The sequence below is a fragment of the Crocodylus siamensis genome, chromosome 7 (assembly GCF_052110815.1).
Source record: "Crocodylus siamensis isolate JL-2025a chromosome 7, ASM5211081v1, whole genome shotgun sequence".
Classification (NCBI taxonomy): Eukaryota; Metazoa; Chordata; order Crocodylia; family Crocodylidae; genus Crocodylus; species Crocodylus siamensis.
In genome coordinates, this window is record NC_143401.1 from 92,173,179 (window position 1) to 92,199,546 (window position 26,368).

The 26,368-nt window shown below is 42.8% G+C and overlaps 2 protein-coding genes across 4 annotated transcripts in view; one reads left to right on the forward strand and one right to left on the reverse strand.

Moving 5' to 3' along the window:
* The first annotated feature begins 590 nt into the window (after positions 1-590).
* On the forward strand, positions 591-14,854 carry SMNDC1 (survival motor neuron domain containing 1). The gene is made up of 6 exons (XM_090057599.1): positions 591-745; positions 918-1,037; positions 8,236-8,378; positions 10,443-10,604; positions 11,598-11,751; positions 13,103-14,854. The coding sequence occupies exons 2-6, from the start codon at positions 918-920 to the stop codon at positions 13,238-13,240; spliced, it is 717 nt and encodes a 238-aa protein (XP_089913725.1). The 5' UTR covers positions 591-745; the 3' UTR covers positions 13,241-14,854.
* A 1,159-nt stretch (positions 14,855-16,013) lies between these two features.
* The window catches only part of MXI1 (MAX interactor 1, dimerization protein), an 86,584-nt gene continuing 76,229 nt past the window's right edge, over positions 16,014-26,368 (reverse strand). For all 3 annotated transcript variants that reach the window (XM_090056645.1, XM_090056644.1, XM_090056646.1), the window contains one exon: positions 16,014-25,807. In XM_090056645.1, coding sequence (XP_089912771.1) covers positions 25,644-25,807 — 164 coding nt within the window. In that variant the 3' untranslated portion in view covers positions 16,014-25,643. The remainder of the gene's footprint in view (positions 25,808-26,368) is intronic.

A 26,368-nucleotide genomic window follows, 5' to 3' on the forward strand; every position in this document is an offset into this window, starting at 1 on the left:
GCAGGAGTCCTCTCTTTCGTTTTTAAATCGTGCCCTTCCTTCAAAAAGGCACTGCAATGCAAAGGATTACGGTCATTAATAAAGGACATGTTTGAGCATGAATCAGAGACTCGATAAATTCAGGGGCACAGCTCCTCTGCCCCGGCATCCATCCGCCACCCATCGTGTCGGCGGTGCTTTTTGCAGCAGGTGCGCTGCCAATCTCGGACGTGCACGTGTGAGGAGAGGCTGTCATTCCTGTCATTCCTGAGTCTGGAGAAGTGAGCGGGGAATTGAATAGCCCGCTGAAGAGGAAGATGTTGGCAATCAACTCCACTTCTTCCAAGCCAGCTGAATCCTTCCCTATTCGGATTAATAGTACAGCGCCAAGAGGATGGAGCTGGACCGCTCCCAGTGCGGGCAGAGGACAGAACAAGGAGCAACGGGCTCGGGCTGCAGCAAGGGTACATTAGGGTTATAGATGAGGGGCTTAAAGGAGTGAGGCGCACGTCAACGTCTAACGGACGTCGAGGCCCCGCCCCCTCCACCCCCCGCTCGCCTCACCCAAGCCCCGCCCGCTCCCGCCGAGTCCCCGGATGAGCCGCCGTCACGTGCCCGGCCGCAGCGGCTTCCGCGTTACGCGCCGCGCTCCAACCGCCGTCTACCCGGCAGTCTCGCGCGAACTCCCGTTGTCCCCCTCCCCCCTCTCCCCTCCCTGCCCCCGTCCCGGTTCCGTGTCGCCGGAGGCCTGAGGGGACCCGCCGAGGTAAGCGGCCGCGCCCGTTATCGCCCCCTCATACTCCTCCCCCCCCCCCGCGGCTTAGGCCGCTCCGTCGGGCCTAACCGCCAACGGCCTCGGTTCCCCCCGCGCCGCGGCCTGGCGGTCGCGGCCTAGACCCCGGCTCGCCTCTGACCCGCTGCCTTCTCTCCGCTTGCAGATGTCGGAGGACCTGGCCAAGCAGCTGGCCAGCTACAAGGCGCAGCTGCAGCAAGTGGAGGCGGCGCTCTCGGGCAACGCCGACAACGAGGACCTGCTCAAGCTGAAGAAGGACTTGCAGGTGGGCCGGGGGGCAGGCCCACGGGTCCTCTCCTCCTCTCCTGTTACGTGCGGGAACCGGGGCAAAGGTGAAGCGTCGCTTGGTTTTGGGGGCTGCCAGTGAGCCCGAAAGGCAGTGAGGGAGAAGGACTGGAGGTCAGCCTTGGTTGCAGCAACAAGCAGCCTCCAAAACCATTGTGCGTTTTGACTGGTGTTGGCAGTGTTGCACCACTGAGATAGTCGTGATGTGATGACACGATAATAGTAATACGAGAGCTGTAATTGTTATGAATACTCGTATCGTAACGTTGTGGTGATTGCCATATACTATCACGATAATCGTGATGGTAATTACAATACGATAGCCACGATGGTTATGATTCGTCGTATCATAACATCACGATGATCGCCCTATCCTACCAGCATGCTAATTATGATATGATGTGATACGACGATAATTGTGATGTGATAATCCCGATCGTCATGATTCATAGCAGCATAGTGATCGCCTTATCCTACTATCACAATATGACGGTGTGACTATAATTATGATACTCTAGTCACGATTGTAATGATTTGTCCTATCGTAACTTCGTGGTGATCGCAAAGATCGCTCTATCATACTATCACGATGGATCATCATATCGCCATCGTGATATCATTTTATCATCATATCATGATTATCATATTGCGTAGTGATTATTGGCATATCGCAATTACAATATGATGATAGATAGGGTAATAATTATGTAATCATGATAATTGCCCCATTGTGGCAATGCTGGCCCACCTCGACTGGGAAGGTGGGTTTCAAGCACCAGAGGGGCAGGCCAGGAGCTCAGCTGGGCTCCTGGAGCCTGGGAGAACTAGAAGAGCTGCTGGTGGAAGTCAAAGGAGACTTTGTTTGATTTCCTCTGCAAAGGATGGTGATAGCTCGCTGTCCAGAACAGTAGATGCTGGCAGCGTTCTCCAAGGTGGGTATGCCTTTGATGTACCATTTAGCTAGTATAAAGTATGTATCTGGATCTACAAAGGGATCGAGTGCATCCCTGGAGGGAAGGGGCATCTGTAGCTGTTCAGCGGGGGAGTGAGGGATACAGCCTCTGCTTTACAACATCCTAGACCAGGGGTTTTGGCCCACAGATGAACTCTAAGGCAGAGGATCCCAAACTGTTTCTTATGGCATAACACCCTGCCAGACTTACCAGCTGCATGCATACCCCTACCAGCATATGCTTTATATTTTAACCATTATATGGTTTAACCTGTGCCCATTATTTATTATTATTATTATTATAATTATAATGAGAAATATGCCATTACACAGTTTCTGCCACATACCTCCCCTGGGATGTCTTGCGTACCCCCAGGGGTGTGTGTACCACAGTTTGGGAACCCCTGGTCTAAGGGGTCTGTGATCAGTCAGAAGTCTGTTGATTAGCCACACTTACATTTTGAAGGGGTATGGACCTCCATTCAAAATTTCCAAAGAGAACTGCACCACTCAACTTTCTAGGGATCTGCAAGTGAAAAAAGGTAGAAAACCACTGTCTTGGATCTGTAGTGCTGGAGGCTGCAAGTGAGAGAAGAACAGTGGGGGAAACCCTGGTCAGATCCAGCTCACTCTGCCGTTTGGTATCTCTTCTCTGTCATGGTAGGACACAGGACACTGGGGAAGATGGAGTTACAGTCTGACCCAGTAAATAGCAGTTGTTATATATTTCTATCTTATCTGATTAAATAGAAGACTAGAAGGGCTTCTCAGTTTGATAGAAAGAAATTGCAACCACATCACTGTACAGGCAGGATGGAAAAAAAGAGAAAATTAGGAAGGGGAATAATCTTTCTGGCTTAAAGTAGGAGAACAAACTAGGAAAGATACCTTGATAGTGTCTTCCTTACTTTTGCACCTGTATTCTATTACATTTTTTCATAACTTTGGCAAAATTATACTCAACCTTAGTCTCTGATCTTGTGGTACTGACATAATCCTCTGGTAACCTAGAAGTATGGAATTTTATGCTGTCTAGTTTGTCAACACATTTAAAAGGAATGTAATTTGCTGCTGATGCAATGCATTCATTATGCACTCTTTCACTGAATCCTTATCAAAGAGGAGCCCAAATACTTTGAGCATTGCTTTGAAATTTTGGTGCACACAAACTTTGCATTGATTTTTTTTTTTTTTTTTTCCCCATAAGAGTTTCATAGGGTGTATTAGGAAAGCCGTGTTGCTACACAGAAGATCTTTAGACTTTTAAGCTCATAACTTGTCAGGTTTAATGAACAGTTAAGCTTCCCCGAGTCCTCATAACACACACTTCAAAAAATATCAGGAACACCTCAGCTGTGATTATAGTAGGACCATGTTGCTTTTAAATGGTTAGACAATAAAACTGGCATAACTGTGCCTGTCTCTACTGTCTTAAATGTTACAGTGCAGGTACTGAATGCTACTTTATTAAGATAGGGGACTATAGTTGTCAAGTTCTTATTTGAAGTAGATAAAATTACCCAGCTCAAAATTCAGTAACCAATCCTGCTTCTTGAAGAACAGTAGCAAAAAAGTTAAAACTAAAAAGTCATCAAAGATAAAGCCTTTAAGCACCTTCCCTCTCTAGTTTTTGGAGATCTTCCTTAATTGTAAGGAACCTACTGGGCAACTTTCAGAACAATCTGAATACATTTCCTTGTACACAGCAAAAAGTATCTGTGTATTTTAGAAATACACCGTAAAACCTACATAAGATGATGTTTCTGGTACCTTGGCTTTGATATGTAGAGATTGTGGATTTGAAAGGACAACTTGAAGACTTTTTCCTCTTAAGAAAAAGTTTTCTGCACAAAATTGGGAAGATACTTACACTCTTGTCTCTAAAAGGTTTGCTATTCATATGTTCCACCTTGACAAGGCGTCATCCTTGTCATTTACAAGTTAATATACGTGAACTACCTTATAACTGGAAAAATGGAAAATAAGTCCTGGCTTTGTTTTTTAAGTGTCAGATGTCCCAATTAAATGGTTTCTGTGTCTGTTCAAAAGATTGCTACTACATGATTGAAAGAGTCCTTTATGATGCAGCATCACATGCAGCATGCTCAGCTGGGTAATGAACTGCCAGGCTGAAATACGTTTGACCAAGATGTAGAGGGAGCCCATTTATTTACATGAAAATATTTTGCTTCACTGAAAAACTTCTGTTAAGGTATCTATACAGCCAAGGATTCAGCCTGACTTGGAAGAAGTGGAGTTGATTGCCAACATCTTCCTCTTCATATGGAGATGCAATGTCTACTCTCTGTACATACTCTTGCTTTTCTGACTACTAGTCTGACAGGTGAATACATAAACCACTGTTGCTTTTTCACTGCTTTTAGTATCAAGGCACCACACTGTTTTCCATTTAAAAAAAACTGGCTTTCAAAGCCTCTGCCTGCTTGTAAGTGTCAATTGACCCATCTTGTTTTTTAGTTCGCTACTTTGATGAGTTTTATGGGGTCAAGTTTCCCTTCTAGTGCCCACTGTCCTTTTTAATATTTTTTACAAATCTTATTTCTCTAACCCTTAATACTTTTCATAGAATTAATAGCTCTGTTTTATATCTTCTTCTTCCTCAGTGCCCCTTGTTATGTTTAGTCCTCTTTTTTTTTTTTCCCCTCAGTAACCTTTTAAAAGTTTGAGTTAGCAATCCTATAAATTAACTGCTTTGTGACTGCTGCAAGACAATGCATAATTCAGGTCTCCATCTATAGTTACACTTAGCAGGTATGAAATCAAGGTTTTATCACAAATTCACAATTTATAGCCTGTCCTTTAAACAGCTGCAGTAAAGTCAAGAAATTGTTGACTGACTAGTCCATGTAGCTGTTCATTTGAATTCTATAATAAGCTCATTTGAATTCTATAATTTATGAAAGAGGCAGGAATACGTCAGCTGTCTCGTTACAGTGGCATACTGCATAGTTGAAACACCTACTTTCAGGTAATCAGTGTGTGGTTGTATCATCAGGTCCAGTGGAGCGCACATGTGGCAAGCTGCAGTGCTGGTAGGATTTGCAGATTACCGCCACCCATTTGTGTCGAAGGTGCTGCTTTAGAGCTCAGACCTGAAGAGGAAGAGTAATTAGTGCCATGTACTCTGTAGACCTCCCTCAAATTAAATACTCTGGATATCAAAATTGGAGCTGGTTCATATACAGTATTATACAAAAAGAGACTGGAGCAATGTTAGGCAGATTATGGCCTCTTCCCAGTCTCTACCACTTTATTGCTATATGTTCTTCTAAATCTAACACTGTTTCCCACACATACCATAATCACCCAAAAGTCTCCTTGGTAGTGAGGCATCATGGGTTCAGATAATAGCAGACAAGGAATCCAGTTGTCCTTCTGTTTGACTAGATGCAAACAAAACTACATGTCAAAACAGAACAGTCATTATATACGTTTGGTGTCTGGGAGCTGTTCCCCAGCAACCTCCTTCCTTGAGCTTGCACTTTCTTTATAGGCTCCTGCCTTAACAGTGCAGTGCAGTGCAGCTGATTTCAGTGATAGTTTCAGTGGACTACAGCTGTTCTCTGTTATTCCTGATGAGTTGATGGAGAAATTCTGCTGGGTCCTGGAGCCTTCCTGTCCCACCGGCTGGTCTGCTGCTTCCCTTTGTTAAGGAAGCAGAAATGGAGGAGCCTATTCAGTCTCTCTGGAGAGTTGCCAAAGGGAATTCCTTATTTTCTTAGGGTACACAACTTTCCAAACCACCCCCTCTTGGAATTTGGGATAAGGAAAGGGCTGGAGCCAGTAATGGTGAAAGTCTGTGCTTGCTTTTTGCTGTAGGCTGAACTGAAAATGCATTTGGAACAGGAGTGTACTAGTAATGAAGAACAATTCCTTTTTTTAAAATCATCCCACAGTCACAAACAACCAAGACAGCTTGGGCCTTTGGTACACAAGTACATACCACTTTTCCTGCAGAGCAAATCAGATTAGAGCATCTGATTCACTCTGCCCCTGGCCTTGTCCTTGGGCAGTGTTTTGTGCAGGAACAGCAACATAAGTCACTGTTGTGAAAGCACCTGGGGTAAGGGGAGAAGTTAGGTCTTCCATAATATTTTCCCCCTTAATTTAAATGCTGGTGGTTAATTTTGAGACTAGCATCAGATGGTGAAAATCAGTGACATAATTCAAAAACTGAAGACTTTGTTTACAAACTTCAGTTGCCTTTCTTCCTATAGGAAAGTTCCCATATGTGTTTTCTTCTGTCAGCTGTTGAATCACTTGTCTTATCAGAAGTTATGGCACCACAAGAATCTTAATATGGGAGAATAAGAGCATGGCACTGACTTAACTGGCATTTGTTTGATTTCTGTAGAAGAACCAGAAATTGCCTATTCTAGTAAGGTGAAAAATAGATGTTAGCGAGGCATGGTTTCATCTTAAAACACAGAAGCTTAGCAACTTTATTATGATAAAGCCTTACCCCTGGGACAGATAGTCTGTTAAGAGTAGTGCATGATACTGGAAGCCCGTGCATCTACTCTGGCTCTTGAATCAACAAAAAAAGTGGTTACTTAATCATGGATATCTGTTAGTAGAGTAGGACATACTGGGCACGTCTACACCATTCCATAATTTACTATAATTATGGCACATTAAGTTTAGTACCTGTAAATTAGTAGCTGCAATGGCAGGCACTAATGCCTGTCATTAATGCACCATTATTGGCGCTACTGCACATTAGTGCAGATGAATGGGTTTTTTTAGTGACGTTAATGTGCATTAGACTAAATCTACTTCACATTAGCATGGGTTTTGGCCACCACACTAACGTGCAGTAGAATTGGTCTTCTGCGCATTAACTGTCTCGCATAGATGCGGCCACTGAGACTGGCCTGTGTACTTACCCTTAGAAATAGTCCAGTCAGGTCAGATCACATGGATGAAGTGGTTGGGGGATTGCCTGATGTTTTAGCTTGGATTTTTCAGTACCTTTTGTAGCACTATTTATTCACAGTCTAGTAGAAAAAGACCATATTCTTATTCACTTGCCATGTTCAGGTCATTCTGTCAGGTTGATGGGGAGGCCTTTGTCTAAAATATTGAGGTTCTGTTCCAGGAAAAGATGGAGTTCATCTTGCTATGAATGGTAATCATGTATGTGTCCCAGGGTACAGACAGACTACACTGTTACTGCAGAGTAACTTGCTCCAGATTTTAATCCATAGAAATTCACTCTGTACTGCGGAGAAGACAAGCAGTCAGGTCTGTCATACCCTCAATAGCCACTACCAAATTGGCTGGAGAACAAGTTTGCATTGAGGATGAAACTGAGTTGAGGAGTGGACGCACTACACTTTCTGTATAGCAACTTTCCCACATGTTAAAGCTACTGTACCTATTTCAAGGGGTATATTTATCCTGGATTTGAGTGACTTACTACATAGTAGTATAGTGTGTCATGTATCTGCACCCAGGATGGTTTTCTGAAAAGGTGTTCTTTTTAGAATTAGATCTCAAGAGTAAGGACTTCCTTTTTCTTCTCGGGATGCTTGAATTCAGCTAACTCTTTTTTTCTGGAGGAACTGAAAAAAAAAGTCACATTAATTCAGAGGCGCTCATTAATATGTTTGTACTTGTTATTCGATAATCTGAAACACAGACGTGTAATGTCTTTGTCATTAAATAATTTTAAATCATTTATGCAAAACAAACTGAAATGTAGATGGAAATGAAAAACATGGTTACCTACACGGTTGCCTTCTGAAAGGGTCGTTTAGCCCTTGCCTTCCCCTCAGAGCAGCAAACACGACCCTGACTTCACTCTGCTAGTTGCTGCCTTGTACTCCTTAGTCAGTAAAAGAGCATCACATGCAAGGAGTCACATCAAGGATTGTTCCCACATAAATAGCTGGCTTTGTCTCTGTGCCTGTACAAAAGTAGTTTATCTAGAGAGTTCTTGCGAAAAAGAAAGAGTGGGGCATTCTCACTGAATCGGCTGAGGATAGAGAAGTGGCCAGTAGCCTCTTTACAATGCAGTATGTGCGATACATCACTTTTCTCTACATCTGTGATGCATAAGACCACGAACTGGTAGAGAACTAGAAGTCCTTCACTTCAGAAACACTCTTAACACTATTACAAAAAACAAGTTCCTCAATTTGAAGAAGAAATAAGTGCAGTTAATGATGATTGAAAGGGTATTGTCTTCATTTTCCTTTTCCAGGAAGTTATTGAACTTACCAAAGATCTGCTTTCAACACAACCTTCAGAAACACTTGCAAGTTCCGACAGTTCTGCTTCTGCCCTGCCCAGCCACTCCTGGAAGGTTGGGGATAAATGTATGGCAATATGGAGTGAAGATGGACAGTAAGTGTAGAAAACAAACTTCTCTAAGTGTTACATGAAATAAAACAGTACAATGGTAAGAGACTTTCATTCAGCTTGAACTGCCTCATTTAAAATCAGTCTAAAGTAAAATAGCAAAGAGGAATTGGAGAAGAAACCTAGGATTAAGTAGCTGTTGACTCTTTTTTTTTTTTTTTTAATTGTAGGTCAGTAGTAAATGCACAAAACTTAAAGAAATCCTGGAATCACCCTTTTGGTCACTCCCCCTCAGAATAAACATTTCACTTGACAAATCAATAGCATATCTTCCTCAACTAATCTAGTAATGTGTTGCCTTTGAAACACACCAGGTAATTAATGCCTTGCCATTATGTTAATATATTGGCATTTTATTACAGCTATGAAAGATGACTTCATGAGAGATTTCAATTGGTACATCTAATCTGGAATGCCAGCTTTTGGCTGTAAAGAAACTGAAACCCTTTGAGACTGATACTGCTCTCTAAGATAACTTTATGGTTGGATACTTGATTGGTAAAGCACCTTAAAGTGTGCTGTACCAAAATACTTCATTCAGACGTTACTCACTTAGTGACGGTGTCTTGGGGTTGTTTCACTTCAATCTGAGTTTATACTCCGTGAAATATAAGTATACTCTGAGTAGTACATTTTTGTAACACAGAAATATTTCTTAGAATTTTTGCCAACTGGGCCATTTGGATAGGGTCAGCACCCATTATCTCTTTGTAATACAGAACAATATTCTTGCACAGTGGATCTGTTAACATGGTGTAGTGGCAACTAAGAATAGGAGCTGATGCAAAATTATTGATATTTTATGTAGAAATCCTCTTCTAAGTGCCAGAGACATTTTTTTTGTTGCTATGCATTGATGGCCAAGCTTACAAGTGTTTCATTTTTAAAGTTTTTAGGTTGCCAGTGAGGGTCTGTATTCTCACTCTGATCATTAGTTCAGGACCAGATCTTGGAAAAACTTTTGGAAATTGAAAATATTTGGTCTGCCCACGTGTTTCTGGTTCGGATACGTCTTGGATACTGGACTTGAATCACTTTGCCCTCTTGCCTTTCTGAATTTCAGTTGCCAGTGTCTCTTGAATCTCTAGCCAGAGAGTTATGTTGCCAACCATGCAGAAGTTCAGCTCCCATTTGTTTCCATGTACTAAAGCATCAGTGCCTAGTTTACCTTGAGTGTTCTTCAAAGTGGTGGTCACTAAAATTCTAGCAGAAATGAAATAGCAGATGTTAGCTGGAATAATGTCTATAAAGAGTTTCTCCTAGTCTGCGAGGATTGGAGATTTCTACGGTTTTTTTTCTGTTCTGAATTGGGATTATCTTTTTAAACATAAAATGATTAACCAAGTCAAAAATGAATCAGTTAAGGTTGACTTAATGTTTTGTTTTGATATTTTTTTAAATGTTTGGATTTCCACTTTTGCCCTATGTTAGTATAAACTAGCCCACACTTCAAAACCAAATTACTCTGATTCAGAGGACTTTTCACTATGAAAATGTTGAAACAGGATATTTGACAATGTCAGAACTTTTTCTTCCAGAAATGGAGAGGTGGAGAGATTTGTCAAAGCTAGCAATCTCCCATAAACATCTTTTTGTTTCAGTAGATCAGCAGTTACCACCAAAAAACCCTCCCCACCCCCCCCCTTTATTTTTTAATACAAATTCCCAGCCAGGCTTAAACTGACATTTTAAAAGGTCTGACACAGATACATCTCATGACCTATTTGAACCAGAAACAAAAAGATTCCTAACTGTACAGTTGCACAAGCCATTTATTAGTAGGTTTGGAAGCTACAGGACCTTGAAGCTGCCACTGGTCCTGATCAGTGTTGTGCAGGACTAAATATAATGCATTGCAGCCCTTAGACTAAGGTACCTTTGTCCTTAAAGAATAACGACTTTTTGGCCTGGTTAGCATATTGTTTCAGAAATGAAATACGTTGGCTGCAAACCTTTAGCTTAATGTTATTCACTGACTGACACTATAGGTATTGTAGGGCTGAGTATTAAACCTTTACTCACATGCTTACAGCCATGATATCTTTACAGGTGTTATGAAGCTGAGATTGAAGAGATAGATGAGGAGAATGGTACAGCTGCAGTCACGTTTGCTGGATATGGCAACGCTGAAGTCACCCCTCTGTTCAACCTCAAACCTGTGGAAGAAGGAAGAAAAGCAAAAGAGGACAGTGGCAACAAACCCATGTCCAAGTAAGTGACTTAACCTTGATAGTATGTTTGAACAAGGAAGAGGAGACTCTGGATGAGGGCCCCGATGGCGGTTACATCTGGGTTTTGGGAGAAGACAGACTTGCCTTGCCTGTCTCCCTGTGTAGGTGATTCAAGAAATAGTAGACACTTGCAGTCTATCAAGATTTCTTTTTAGAGCTTTTAGGTGAAAGTGTGAGTGCTTCACAGATGTACTTACATTTGGAGGAATGAGGAAATGGTTTCACTCACTAGAGCTTCCTGGTGAAAAACCAGAATGTAGCATCTCATCTTTGGAACTTGTGTGTTTGGGGACCCAGGCATTTGGAGTGGCTCTTGCTTTGTTCGTACATTCTCTTGTGGTGGATGCTGACTGTCTTAACAAACCAAGAGCTGAAATGCTAGTGTGGTCCTTGTGGGAATACTGGGGCTGTCATTATCTCACCACACAGAAAGAGCATGGAGTCTGTCTGGTCCCTGTGACCTGCTGCAGATCCTCCTCTCCTGTGCTCCCCCTGACTTCCAGAGGAATGGTGCCAATCGGTATAGAGGTCTTGAGCATTGGGAAACCAATGCTACTGCTATCCTTGGCTCCTGGCAGTGTGGCTTTTCTGGAGCCACGTTACTGTGTTCTCAGTTAATCACACTTCCTGGAAAAAAAGCCTTCCCATGCCAAAAGGGGTTCCTGCAGCAGTCGAGATTTTCATAGAAAAGTTCATCCACTTCCAATCGTTTTAGCGTTCTGTGGAACACCACAGTGAAACTCAGCTGATAGGCTACTTGGAGAAGCAACTGAATGCTCTCCATAGAGTCCAAGCCTGACCGCATAGCCTTGGCTTGTGCTTTTATCATTTATTTAAGGAGAGTTCTGTTTAAACCTTTGTGTCCCCACAGTGTGTTGTAATTTTATGCTCTGTACTTTGTATTGTTGCCAGAGCATGTTGTGAGTGGCAAACTGAGGTACATGCCTAACTAACAGTTTTCCTTTCTTTGCAGAAAAGAAATGATTGCCCAGCAGCGAGAATATAAGAAGAAGAAAGCTTTGAAAAAAGCACAGAGAATCAAAGAACTTGAACAGGAACGGGAGGACCAGAAAGTCAAATGGCAGCAGTTCAACAACAGAGCCTACTCTAAGAATAAAAAAGGCCAGGTTGGTAAATCCTGCCAGTGCATGTGCGCAAGCTTGAAACATTTGTGTTGCTCTAGCCACTACACACTGTGTCCATGTCTTAAGACACAGTGTTTAATTTCAGTATCTGAGATGAGACCATCCAGCTGCAAACTGTTAAATAAAATGGGTCAGTATGCAAGTCAGGTGATGGACCTTTCCTTACAGGAGTTCAGAAACCCCCATTGCTTTCATTTGTGCAGTAAGAACTCATTTCAAGACTTCTTCACTGACAAATTTGTGTTTGCAGGAATAGCCAAACTCTTTCACATTATACCATGTAGAAGTAAATTGTTGTAAGTCCTTACTGCTACCAGGTGTGTAATTGAGACTTTCCATTGGGATACTTCCCATCAGCATTTTCATACTGCTCTCTTACTAGCCCAGGATATAAGGAAAGACCTTGTACAACTAGTAGCAAGCGAAGGGGGCCGTGCTGTTCCTCAGTTTATATTTTGGTTTGCAGTACTATTTGCATGCCTTCATTCAGAGAGTTCCCTCATTGTAGTTCCCTATTAGCTGTTCAGTGGTACTAGTCAATGTACAGCTGCTGTGGACTGACATTTATAGAAATGCATTATGTCGATGTTATCCAGGGGAGAAAATGCTTGCCTGTGCAGGAAAGCAGTGCACTGATGTGTGGAACTAAGCTGCTCATAGAACACATGTCCAATATGAGCTGCTTTACAGGTGTGTGGATACTGGAAGCTGTTGCTAGATGGATGTCATTTTAAATTGCAAATAAAGGGAGAGGATGGGAAATCTAATACATCCTCTTAATAAAGGGTTCTGATAGGCTTGGTGTAGTAAGGAAGTTACCTAGAGTGAAAAATGAATCTGCACTTACCTGGGATGAAGCATCAGGGTCTACTGGTGCTGGTTGTGTAGCTTGGGAGGATTCATATCTGCTGGAGGTTAGATTCTGGCTAACATGCGAGACATGGCAGAGATGACCTTGGGACAGTCACAAAGGTATCTGGGTTAGTAGGCATCTCGCAGAGGAAGAAGCGAGGAGACGAGCAGTGTTAAAGCATCAGTTCTCCTTTAGCGTGTTTCCTGCAAGTGCTTTTTTGAGGGACATAAATGAACATTGGCTATGAATAAGTGACGAGCGCTCCCTGAGAGGCCTGGCCAGAGCACAGGACCAGGTTCCAGGAAGGCCTCCATTGTGTTGTCTGGTCTGCCACTGGTTCCTCTTGGAAGTCAGTCAGCAGCCCTTCAGCTTACGTGTTTGCAAAGTTGAAAGTTGTGGATTGTTTGCAGAATTAGAGAATTGACAAGTTGACAACTAACTGCTACTAACTAGGAATGGTGTTTCTGTTTTCCTTCTCAGGTCAAGAGGAGTATTTTTGCTTCCCCTGAGAGCGTAACTGGCAAAGTTGGAGTTGGAACATGTGGAATTGCAGACAAACCCATGACACAGTATCAAGATACCTCTAAATATAATGTCAGGCATTTAATGCCTCAGTAATAGGAAAAAAGGTTAAACTTCATCTCTGCAGGGCTTTACACTTCTCTTTTTATCATTATATTTTTCTAAAAGTAAATTATTTGTTGGCACGTAGTGAATAGTCCATTTTTGTCACCATCACTTGGCTTCAGCTGATATGAGCCTTAAATCTACAGCTATTGAGTTGACTCCTTTAATCATTACCAAACTTTTTATAGTCGTTAGTTCTGCAGACAAATGTTTTCTTGAACTGCTGTTGGCCGCTGTTTTGAAAACAGCAGTTAGCTGAAACAAGGATCTCCAGAACCTTCCATTCATACTTTGAGTGAGGGTAATCATCAGAAAAGTGACTGTATAAAAAAAAAATGGCACCTTAACAGCTCTCTCTTGTCTCAAAGTCAGTTCAGCCTGCTTGCTTCAGGTGACAAGCTTAGCATTGGAGAGCCCTATGCTGCTTTGAGAGAATTAGCTGGATTCCACCTAAGCTCGTATACAAATGGAATTGTTAATGAAGTTCTAAGTTACTCCCTTGCAATCCCATTGAAGACAGTCAATCTGTAAATGAGGGTAGAGTTGGGCGCATGGAAATTTTTTATTACTAGTAACTATTCATGAGCCAGAAACAACGTGACCTGACTTCTTGGTTCCAGGCTGAACTTCCCAGACTGTGAATTAAACTGGAGGGAAACATCCCTACCTGAAGAAGCAGCAAATTTGAACTGCAAGTTGGAGAGATGACCAAGAAACCGTAAGATGGCATTTTTAGAGAGTCAAATTACAGAGTAGAAAGGCACTTTAAAATTGTGGATTTAAAGTGTTGGGAGAATTTAGGTTATACGCTCTGAAAGTAGACCATGAGAACTGCTGGGTTCTCTAGTGTGATTATGAAATTTGATAACGTACAGCAAATCCCCAGCATCTCACTGAGTAGCTTGTGTGGGTTTCCACCCATTTAAACGGAACTGAAGCACATCGGATAAGAATGCCTGGATCCTATTTAGTTAGTTGTAAATGAGTAAAGGTTAATCTGAATTTTTTTGCCCCAGTGTTTCTTTGTAATTTCAGCCACATTATGGTTTCATTGAGCCCTTTCAATTTTATTCAGGAAACAATGTGTAAAAGCTCTTGCCTTTTTGTACTTTCTGTATGTGATTGCTTTCCTTTGTTACTTGTCGCTCACTTACGGTAGTGGTGCCATCTCTGAATCCGTAACGTGTTTAAAACAAAAGTTAATAGATAGCCCTGTATACAATGTAGATATTATTTTTGTAAAATCTAGGGCTGAGTTGATGAGCAAGAGTACTGAATAATACCTGCTGAATAATTCAATGGTATTTCTTGTTCATTAGTCCTGACCATGTTTCCCCTGTATATTATGTTAATGTAGCTCATTTTGTAATTTGTTAACTAGATCAGGTCACGTCAGCAATTGTTGATGCACTGATTGGTGGAAATGTCCATCATCTACCCGAGTCACAACTCAAGCTAGACTCTGCAACTGATAGTTTAGAATCCATGCATAGAAAAAGGTTCTTCCTGTTAATGGAAGAAGGTGATTTTTATGACTACAAAGTGTGTTAATTTCAGTTTTGTATGTTTAACTTTTATTAAATAAAGTGTTTAAAATCTCCTGGATATGTTTGGCAGCTTGAAAATGTACAAGTCTCAGGTGATGTCCAAGATGAGTGTAATGACAAGCGCAGATGCTGAACTAATTGAAGGGGGAACTAACTGCACGTGGAGGAAGGGGAGGGGATTCAAGAGATCCTGAATTCTGCACTTCTGTTAGGCAGCACCTCCTTAGTCATGCAGTGAATCCCAACTCCTAGGTCTCTGCTGCTGGGTGGACTGGGGAAGGGACTTCTATTGTAGACTGAAGTCTTTTGGTACAAACAAAAGTGTAATGAGGTGAAAGTAGAAGACCTCACTACTTCTTACCTGGTTGGTCACTGGAGGGGGAAGTCATTCTTGCTAGTACAGGTGTGTCTGGAAAGAGAGGCTCCTGTCTACATGCAGTTATACATGATCTGGTAGTTCCTGGCAAAAAGGAGTGATGAGTCTGTGCAGGACATCACAAAATGAAAATCAAGCCACAGCAAATACGAGAGTTGAGTTAGAAAGTGCTTTCTGTGCGAGTTTGCCCTCAACTCCACTCCAAACTGCAAAACACAAAGTGTCTTTTAGAGAAGGGACTAAAACTGTACACTACAGATCTGGTGCCCACCCTTAGCTAAACAAAATTGCCTTTGCGTGTTTTGGTACAGAGGATATTGTGTCACACTTTACATGCGAGTACAAGCCTGAAGTGAATTTCAGGCAGAAAAAGTTCTGAGAATAGAAGTGGGCAGGCTACTTCTGCACTGCTGGAAGGGATGGATCAGCTTCAACTAAACTAGCTGTCACATGGGAATTACACTTGTTTAGAAGGATCAGCAGTCATGCAACTCAATGACCTAAAAATGGACATGGCTGTGTTAAACAATTATAAATGCGATTAGCTGTACTATAGTTAGATAATACACTTTTTTTTTTTGCATATCCAATTAGCGATCATTATTTCAGGTTAGATTGTCTTAGCGAACTTGGAAACAATGCTATATAAGGCAGGAACACCCTGTATCAATATAATGGACGAGGATGATGGTCACTGAAATAAACAGAGTAGACCAGGATGTAGGTGCTAGTAATGATCAGCAGAACGTATTTGGACATGCCTTCAAACTCGCAGATGTCTTTAAAAGAAGCTTGGTAAGTTCAGAGAAGTAAAAAAACCACCCTACTTGATTAAGTAAAATTTCATAAAATTTATTTGTATGTTTTAAACAAGTTAATACAGATATCCACAACAAAAAGAAATCATTTAAATGATGGGAAAAAATGCAACATTTGTCAGCACCATCCGCATGTTACAGACAGAGGCGTGGTCAGCATGAGTGTTTCAAAGGCTGACTTCAAATTGTCTCATTCAGTTTCTCAAAGTAACAAGTGGCTATAGCACCTGTTAAGTTACTGCACAAAAAAATAGATGCTCAGGAAAGCTTAGAAAAGAAACTGATACACACAGAGCAAAGATCACAAAAATAAACTCACACTAAGCTAAAAACACCTTAGAAAAATATTTCTTCTGTCAAAGGATACACATTTGTTTAATTTCAGAACTGCATCTCCAGAATAGTACAACAGCACTATGCAGACACATATAGTACAGTGTATGTTTCCTCTCTCTCAAAGCAAATTGCTCTAGGAAACCCATAGTCTAGTAGTCTGAAATAGAAAGTTCTCTCACACGTTTTGTAAACTACTGGGAAGATTGTAACCGTACAAATTTGACTCAAATCAGAAACTGCTCAGTCTGCAGTTAAAAAAATGCTGTCTGAATGATCAGAGTCCACACTTCTGCTCCCTCTGAAATCAAGGGAAAGTTCCCACCGGCTCTGACTTCATCACTGATATTCAGAACAATTTAAAAAACCAGCAAATTGAGATTCTGTGGAGAAGGATCCTGCCATCAAGTATGTTTTTAAAATAAAATAGTGGATTATTAGCATTTTTGTTACAAGCGTCAAATAGTGGAAACGCAAACAGCATCTGCGACAGAAGGAAACATTACTGGCCATTGCAAATGTTGTGGTCCTAATAGCAATCTCTTCCTTTTTGCCATCAGCCATGCCAAAGTTTGATTGTCACTTCACTTAACATTTGTTCGGATGGTCAGCATCTTAAAGGCTTGTAAAGACAAGGAAGGACTTCGTTCAATTTTACAAATAAATTCTACTGCGACTCAGCGCGAGACACGGTTGGAAAAGGGTGCAAACATTTTCATTTCCCATTAACATTCATCAACCTGTCAGTTAAGCACTTTGATTTTGCAAGATACTGTTAACCCCTTCATTTGCACATGTGTACGTCTTGGTCGCTGACAAACTACATGAGGGACAACAGGGACTTCTTTTCAAGTAAGTCATGTTAAAATGATGAGAGTACTTGGAGCTGGTGTTGCTCTTGACATACCTCTGCAATCTGCTTTTTCTTTTTGGGGGGTTTTTTTTTTTTTTTGAGCTCTCAGTTACTTTGACTCAAGTGTACAAATTAAATGTTTTTGGTATGAGTTCGTAGCACGATGCTAAATTGTATGCATTGATATCTAGCATGCTGTAAACAGGATATCTGAGTAAGCAATGTTTCTTACTTTAAATATACCTAAAAGTCAAAACCCCTGCAGACAAGATGTAGAGGCTGCTTAATAGGCAAAGAACATATCACTGACACTATTTCACATTATAAAAGGGGAGGCTATCTGCTGAAGCCCAGTATTTAACCTACCTTACTGGGATCACTTGGTGAGGGCAGGCAGGGAGAATGTGCAGTTTATCATAGGAGATGCAAAGCTCCAATAAAACAGATGTTGACGGCAGATGCCTGGAAATGATTTTTCAGAGATGCTATTCAAAAAATCTCTCCTCCCTCCTCAGACTCAAAGGTGATGCTATTCCTCAGTGAAAATGGTCTATGCCAGTTTTCAAACTCATTGCTTTAGGCCTGTTGTAAAAATGAAAATTCAAAATGTGGCTTTTTAAAAGGCAACTGCTGCAGTATTTTTGCTTCCCACCATTGTTCCAGAAGAGCAGAAGATGTTTCCTTATTCTCATTAAAAACCGGAAAAACCCAAAGAAAAACTGCCCACTGAACCACTTAGAGGAAGGGATCAAGTCTGGAAACTTTCAGCAAAGGAAGGAAACTTCAAAAAGTTACACATGTTTTGAAAAAGAGCACATGGAAATCAGTTTCTAAAAATTACCATAGCAAGACCAGCAGTTGCTTGCTAGAAAACTAGTAGCATATACCACTAATAGCACTTCATTACCTATTGCAACTGTGTGGAGCCCAAAACCATGACTACAATGATCTGCTTTCATTAATAGGATGGTCCACCTGTATTCCCCTACAAGAGCAGCAACACAGCAGAGCTGAGTTAGCTGTGATTAATTCAATGTTGCATTACCGAGGGGTGAATTTGGTCCCTTGATTTATAAAAAGTACGGTTCTGGTCTCACTACTCTTTCTTTTCATGGCAAGCAGAGTCATCAAATGCAGAGCAAAGGCAAACGTGAAATCCGATTGCTCTTAACATATTTCTTCAACTACTTTGTTCAGGGGGCCTTGCTTGCTCGGTTGTGCTGAGAGGCATCTGTTAAGCCTCTTGCAGCCATGCATTTGGTCCAATAAAAGATACAACCCCAAAAATATTGGTACTTCAAACTCAGGATTCAGGTCAAGAAGATGAGACTCCACCATATACCACCACCACACTGAAACCGCCAAGCCATGAGCACATCCAGAAATCAGAGCTAGAGTGTGAACTCCTGGTTCGACAGTTCTAATAACTCAGGTTTCATTACGGGTTTTTTTTTTAAACCAGGATCCATTGGGTTTCAAATGCATCTGAATACACTTTGTGAAGCCATAGCATCATAGCCAGATTTCTCCATAGGGACTTTAACGTTCCTAGAAATGTGCTCAAATCAACAGCCTCAACTAGCTGGGCAGCCTAATGCAACATTTAGCCTTCCTGGAGCGTTTCATATGGTCAACGCACTTCAGAAACATTAAAGCGATCCTCACAACACAGCTGCAGTGTCTAGAGCTATCCATATTTTACAGAAAGCAGAAACAAAAGCGATTTAACAAAGTCCAAATGCGTCAGTGACATGCCTGTGATCTTATTATAAACCACCATGGTCATGGTATGGAACAAGACTGCATATGTGATAGGATACTATGATATTCATGAACTATTCCACTGACATTGTATGGTCCCCATTAAATTAATGAGGAGCCCTTTTAACTGGCCTCCATCACCTGCACTTGACAGCAAAAGGAAGAGCTCACTGACTTAATAACAGAAACTCCCAACTGGAAATAGCAAAGGGCAGACCAGGAGTCCATCAGCAGGAACATCTTGCTCATTTTTCCTATTTTTCCAAGAGGCAAGGGGAGTGGGTCAGTGCTACAGCAAATCTTTATCGTCATAGTGGCTCCTTTCCATCCCAGCCACTGGGGTAAGATCCTGATCTCAGGCATTGCTTTCCATGTGGTCAGGATTTCATCCCAGGTGGGGCAAGGCAAAGCAAATTGCGGTCAACCTCCAATGAGAGCAACTGAGGACAAAAGACAGAGCAGACATCAGCAGGGAGTGGGAGCTTGGAAGCAGAGCATGGCAAACAAGAAGAGAGCTGGATTCTCCTGCATGCGAGGGCCTATGAACAATAGATACCCTCCCCCCATGCCCTTTTTTTTTTTAAACTGACCTATGGATCCCGCAAGGCAAAACAATTCAAGGCCATTGTCCATCAGTGACATGCCTCTAACGGAACGGACTTCCCAATGACCTTCAAGTGACAGCTTGCCAAACGATAACCATGACAAATGCAGCCAGACAGCCGTCTCCACCTCATTTGCAGACACGAGATGACACGCTATAATACACCAATGTCAAAAGCAAGAAAATGCAGGATGGCCTTTCTAATGGGTTTCTCTGTAGCAAAAGGACCCATTACAGACCTAATTTATGGAGGAAAAGCTTGTCATGATGAGCTTATGGGGAAGCAATACATGTGTGTGGACCACACAGGCAGGGCGATAAAGAAGAAACACCATGTATTTTGCAAGAAAAAAAAAGTCACCTCATTCTTGTAAACAGAAGAGGACGGATTTCGTGCTTGCTGTGGAGGCTGGGTGCTACAAACTTGATAATAAACCCCAAAGCTACTTTATTTAGGAAACAAATTTGAACAAGGATCAAGTCTCATCCATTTTGGGAGAGCTGGAAAGAGTCTTGTCACATGGTATGCAATCTGGGTTAAGCCAAGCTCATCTATAGACAATGCAGTCTGTCTTATGCTGGTAGGCCAAAAGCTGAACTTGCAGCTAGTTGGGCTAGGAATAAAAGGAGATTGGCTAAAAAATTGCTGATCACTTCCACCTAAGGTAGTTGCTTAATTTGTGAGGCCTTACAAGAGAGAAACATGCCGTCTTTTACAGGGTTGATAGAAGACTAGGTTATTAGTATAGTATCAGAAGGCCTGTAGATAAGGTACATCTTCAGTTAACAGCTGCCCTTTCACTGAGCTCCATTTGGGCAGAAAGGAGGGCACTTCTTTGGATGTAACCAACCAACTTGTATCCAACTTCCCAAGAACCAGCCAACTGCACAGCTCCCAATCTACATGAAGACTTCCTGGTCACCGCCTTCCTCAAGGCAACAGTTGTGCATCCACATACGAAGCAATGATACAGCCACATCCAGATACATGTAAGCTTAATAGTGCATGGAAAGTACAGGAGGTTTTGAAGTCAGTCATTCTTCAAGGGGCAACTGTAGCTGTGTTTGCCTCTGCCTACTCAGTTTAGAGAGAGTTCATCTAAAACTTAGCAAGCCCAGCGGACTTTACCGCTCGTCTCAAAGTAATTCAGATTCTCCAATTTCCAGATTACTTCATGCATCTTCCTGGCCAAAACCCTTAATCTCTAGTTGCATCTCTGATGTAGACCTGTATAACGAGGCAAGGATTTTGGTGCTACCTTGTACTGGACCAGCTGTATAGTTGGGAGAGCTGTTGGGCAAGCTTTCAGGCATGATTGTACAGTCCAATAATTGCTGATCACAAAAAACCCTTGCCTCTTGGACATTCCCTGGACCATCGCACCTACAACAACCTTCCAACTCTACCACAACATGCATCCGTGGTCACCTTAGCAGAAGCTCCAGCAAGGAAAGGACCTTCTTCTGTAAATTAAGCTTGTGCTTGACAAGGTGCCAGAGTCTCCTGGATATTTGTGGAGAGAACATCATTGATGCAGACCATGCCTAAGAGTGGCACGCTCCAAAACCACCCAAGCCCCAAACTACAGAGCTTGCCCTTCTCAGTCTTAGCTCTGCAACTCCCAGGTGAATGGGTTGGTCTCCATGCCTGGGAAGTACTTGGAGGTGAAGGCTCACGGTTCAGACAAAATTAACAGGGCTTTGCTGAAGGGTGGGTTTTCTGTTTTCAACCTGGAATGATCCATCTAGGTCAGCGGTTCCCAACCCATGGTACGGGTACCACCAGTGGTCTACAGACCACCCTTCAGTGGTACATGTCAACAGGTTTATTATAATTACTTTATATGACAAAAATTTGCCGGTGGTACTTAAGGTTGCATCATTTTAAATGGGCGGTGTGCAATCTGTCAGAGTTTGGGAACCGCTGATCTAGGTCAACAGACCTGTCAAAACTACAGATCCTTCAGCACAAGGCTCTTGCACCGCCCCATCCAGAACATCCTCTGGCCTCTCTCTTTTGGGAGAGCAGGAAACTGCTTCCTGTGCTGCTGCAGCTCTCATTCCCAAAATGAAGGGAAACTGGGGAAGAGAGAGAGGGGAAACCATCAAGACGTGCCTACACCCCAGAAACGACCTCGACTTACTGAACTCTGTTTCAATAGCCAGGCCACAAGGGCATCAGCTCTAGACAAATGCCATCACACAAATGTTAGGTTATTTTGCTAGAAAGACCTGGGCTAGCAACAGGGTTATTATACCAGTAAATATAGCAATGCCAACTACTGCCATGGCAGGAAGCCCACCAGCGTGGGCTTGACTTATCCTGCCGGCGGCTTGTTTCAGGTGTGGGAACGTCTCTCACCAGAGAATCTTCCGCTGGTGCCCGGAAGTGAGAGGAACCAGGGAGCTCCTAGTACCGACCCGGCCACCAGTCAGCAACCAACCATTGGTCTTTAACTACCAATACAAAGGCTTGTGGAAGCAGCCTGTTGGCCATTAAAGGCCATTCCTACCTGAATGCTAATGCTTGCTGCTTTGCTGACCGAGTCCCTGGGACAGTTGGGAACTAGGAAGTGGTCCAACATTTCCTCCCTTAAAACTTGTTGTAGAGTACTTGGATCCCCAGATGTTTCAAACCTCTTGGCTGCAGTTTGAAAGATGGCAGCTGATGATACACACTGACCACAAAGGCACGTAACGTGGGCTGCTGTCCTGGCGCCTCGAGCCATTTTCCCTTCAACACACACAGACACGGACCAAGTAGCCTTGTTAGCCAGGAGAGAAAATGCTGATTTCCTTCCTTAATAAGCTGGCACTTTTTCTTCCCCCACAGTCTCTAGCTTTTATTTTCCTCAATTGACTTTTTTTTCTCCAGGCAAACTTTTTATCATCACGTTTGTTTTTGTTCCCAAAGTTAGCCAAAAAGGAGGAATCATAGAGGATGAGGCTGCCTGAGCCAGACAGATCACGTTAGCTTGCATGAACCATGGGAGTGGTTTTTGAAGGAGCTGAACCCCAGGACATCCCAGTTGGCGCGTCTACACGTGCCAGTTTAAGACGTATTAAGGGTGTGCGTCTACACATGCGCATCCTTAATGTGCCTTAAAAATGGTGATTTTCAGCTATTCGTACCCAAATTTGATACCTGTAAAGCAGGTATCAGATCTAGGTGCAAATAGCTAAAGTGCATTAATGCACATGTAGACGCGTTAAGACACATTAATGCTGTGTATGGACTGACGTGGGACTAACTTTAGTCCCACATCAGGCCATGCACACGGCACCCATGTGCTTTAACGTGTGCACATGTAGACATGAGCCTAAAATCCCCTTAACGCACATTAAGCTAATGTGCATTAAATTTAGGCACGCCTAAATGTACACATAGACATGCCCAGTGACTTCAGCTGGAGCTGTGCGTGCCTGAAGAATCAGGCCTTGTGGCAGATGAAGTCATCTCATGATTTCTTGCCGTGGGAAAGGGTCACAAAATGGCAGCAAACAGCACCCAGATGAACAGTGTCAAAGACCTTCCTGCTGTTGACAATCTTAACAGGGCCAAACTGGTAATCACTGGGCCTAAGCCAATCCTTGTCCCTGTATGGGATCTTTCTGCCATTACTCAGTATCTTCGTTCTTACTCCTGACCTACACTGGCAAGCATGTGTAAGGCAGAAGGCAGGGTAGAGCTGCACCTTTATAGTCTAACTAAAATCAGATGCGTACAGTTTAAACCTGGGTGAAACGCTGCAGCTGCATTATTTAATGGCTCTACCATTGCTAGCAGTGGTGTTCAGTACAAAGCCCAAATCTCTATCAGCTGAGCTAAGGAATCACTACAATACCGGCAACTGGCATCTTCCTGTTCCTGCTGGGTCACCCACTAGAGGAAAACATGTTCACATGCATTAGAGTCACCGTATTACACATGCACAGGTGTAAGCATATTTTAGAGCACAGTCTGACCCAGATTTTAATAGCCAAAAGATGTAAAAATCCAGAAATAGTTCAAAGCCAGGTAAAGATTATTCTGCTGCTCTATTAAGATGGGTCTTGTGCCTCGCATAGTATGATATTGCATCTTGGGGAAGAGGGGACAGGAATCAGTAACATAGGAAGGCGTAACTACATGGGGTACACCAGAACTTAGGACAAAATCTACATCAGACTCATTCAGGATCTTCTCACAAGATCAAAAAGGGCAACAAACTTTTTCCAGGCACAAGATAAAAAGACAAGAAAGTATGCTAAAAACCACACAAGTGACCAAGATGGAGGAACACAATGCATTTCAGATACAGAAATGTTTAATGGCATTAAAGTGCTACTTTAGTGGGGGGACATAGGCTAACATTTAGACACAATTCCACTGCACCGCTAAATAATGTTGTCTTTATTTTTTTTTTAATTTTACTTTTTTGCCCATCCCTACCTAAAAACAATAAAATAAAATCTACAGGACTGAAATTAACAACCCATTCAAATCAGCAATAAGTTATGAATCTTATAAAGCATTTTTTTCCTCTTTTCTTTCTTTTTTTTTTCCTTAGTAACGAGGGAAAGTTAAATTACTTCAAGGTATACAAAGTTTCAAACAATGAGGTGAGGTCTATAGGGGAAGGTTTTTAACTTGGAAAACAAAATGAAGCCATTAAAAAGACAAAAAGAAAAGCAAGCAAAGCCCTCAAAGTGCAGGTTAGAAATCTCGTCTCAAAGAAAAGTATAAAAGATTCAATACATTAGCTCTTGACAGCAACAGCATCTGCACAGGTAGGATGGAGGCTGCCCTTGTGAGGGGACTGTGTAGGTAAAACGTTACGTTAACAGAAGTGCTGTGCTCGACTATGTTAACTACTGGACTGAACTACTGTAAAGAATCAGGTCTGCGAAAGGGGAATGACTCTAAAAAAAGGAATCCAAACTAAACCAAACCAGCCAACCCAACCTTTCCCAGCTAGCACAGACACGGTTCATCTCGTGCATGGCAAAGAGCATCTTCAGGTTTCCCGGGGTCAAGTGCTTCACCACACAGATACTTCCTCCAGTCGTGTTAATTCGTTATAAAAAGAAAGACACCAAAGGTTTCAAATGGACAAGCTCTAAAAAGACATGTCACATTTGGTGCGTGTTTTTCTTCTTCTCCCAACACATTTACAAATGTTTATCAAAAAATCTTTAAATAAAAAGGTCATAGTGGCTCAGTATCTGGACATGACTTTCCGGCACAATCATGTCTTTATGTGCTGATATCTTTCTGTCCTCGATTGTGTGTGTGCGTGTGTACGCGTGTGTCTACAGGGGAATACTGCTGGTAGGGTCACAGCCTGACTCCACAAAGCAGCCCACTGTGTGCTGGTAGATTAGCTGTAGTACCTTAGTGCTAGCAATGCGGTAGAGGTACTTGCTTTAAACGGCGTCCAATAAAAAGCTGGGCTGAACGGTGATCTTTTGTGAACGTACTTCACTGCTGCCTCCCTCTCCCTGGGCATGAATTGGGTTCCTCATTATTATTCACAAGCTACATGATCAGCCTTCAGAAGCAGAGATGCTGCGACTTCCTGCTGTGGTCTAAAAATGCTCGACTGGGATCGGCTAGGAGGAGAGCGTCCTTTTGGGCCCACAAACGTTTTAGAAGGGTCTTAACCAAGGTGCTCAATCTGAATACATTGGAGGAAAATTGGGTCGTTCCTAGATCTCATGACAGAAAGGAGGGGGAGGAGAGGAGGAAAGGGCAGGGACGGGGAGAGAGAGGGAGAGAAGGGGCTGAACTGCCAGTATCCTCTTTCAAATAAATAAAAGTCAAAGCAAGGTCACTCGTCATTGAAGTCCAAATCCCAGCCCCACTGAAACGAATGTCCCCAACGTCTGAAGAACTAGGATTCAGCCCAACCTCTTACTAGTGGAAATTGAGATTTTGCAACACAACCAAATGAGTGTAGATGGGCTGCTACGGAGGCACCCATCACCCAGGGGACCGTGTTTACAGATCTCACTGTTGACACGTCATTTCTGAAAGAGGATACTGCCAGCTAGGAGGACCCAGTCGGAATTCAGATTGCCCCAGGGAAGTGATCTGCACTAGACTGGAGTCCTGTTTTTGTTTTAGGAAGTGAATGACAGTTTGACACTGGCGCTGGAGTAACCCTCGTCACTGCCCATGCTCTGCAAGCTGCTGTGATCATCAATGTCACTGATGCTGGTTGTGCTGATATTGTCCACTTCTCCATGGGAGAACTCTGTGCTTTCGACGTCCACTTCAATCTCTTCTGCAAGAAAAACAACAGACGCATGCAGATTAGCCGGTGCAGGCAACTGTTCCTTCCAATCTACATATTGGCCAGGACTCAGGGGACATGTTTCCTGTGTATATGGTAAGGGCCATGCAGTAACGATCTCCTGGAGATGGGGCAGCAGAGAAGTTACTGCCTCATGGTGTTCACAGGGACTCTTCAACCCTCCCAGGGGAACTGACCCAGCACTCCCAGGCTGAAGACCTTGGTGGAGATAGGATTAGTGTTTACTAGTTGCTTAGAGGCCCTGCTCCCTGGGCATGCATAGGAAGCTTGTGCCAACCACTGCCATGGCAGGCAGCCCGCTGGTGTGGGTTTGACTCATCCTGCCTCCATCACGCTGCATGGAGCAGCCACGCTGGTTATGCAGGTCAGGACAAGTGGCCACAGCTTGCATTGCATTTATTGCCAGCACGGCAGGCTGGTGTCAGCCTCTTGCAGAGCAGAGCTGCCCGTGTCTGGGTGGCTGTACAACAGTAGATGACACGGGACCTTTGGGTACCCTACAGCACAAACAGGACAATGCCTTGTTGGGAT

Bases quoted from the DNA above. Each gene is read 5' to 3' on its own strand.
- SMNDC1 (XM_090057599.1), top strand. From the start codon at position 918: ATGTCGGAGGACCTGGCCAAGCAGCTGGCCAGCTACAAGGCGCAGCTG. The intron at 8,379-10,442 runs GTAAGTGTAGAA...ATATCTTTACAG, and splicing joins ATATGGAGTGAAGATGGACA to GTGTTATGAAGCTGAGATTG. The intron at 11,752-13,102 runs GTTGGTAAATCC...TTTCCTTCTCAG, and splicing joins CTAAGAATAAAAAAGGCCAG to GTCAAGAGGAGTATTTTTGC.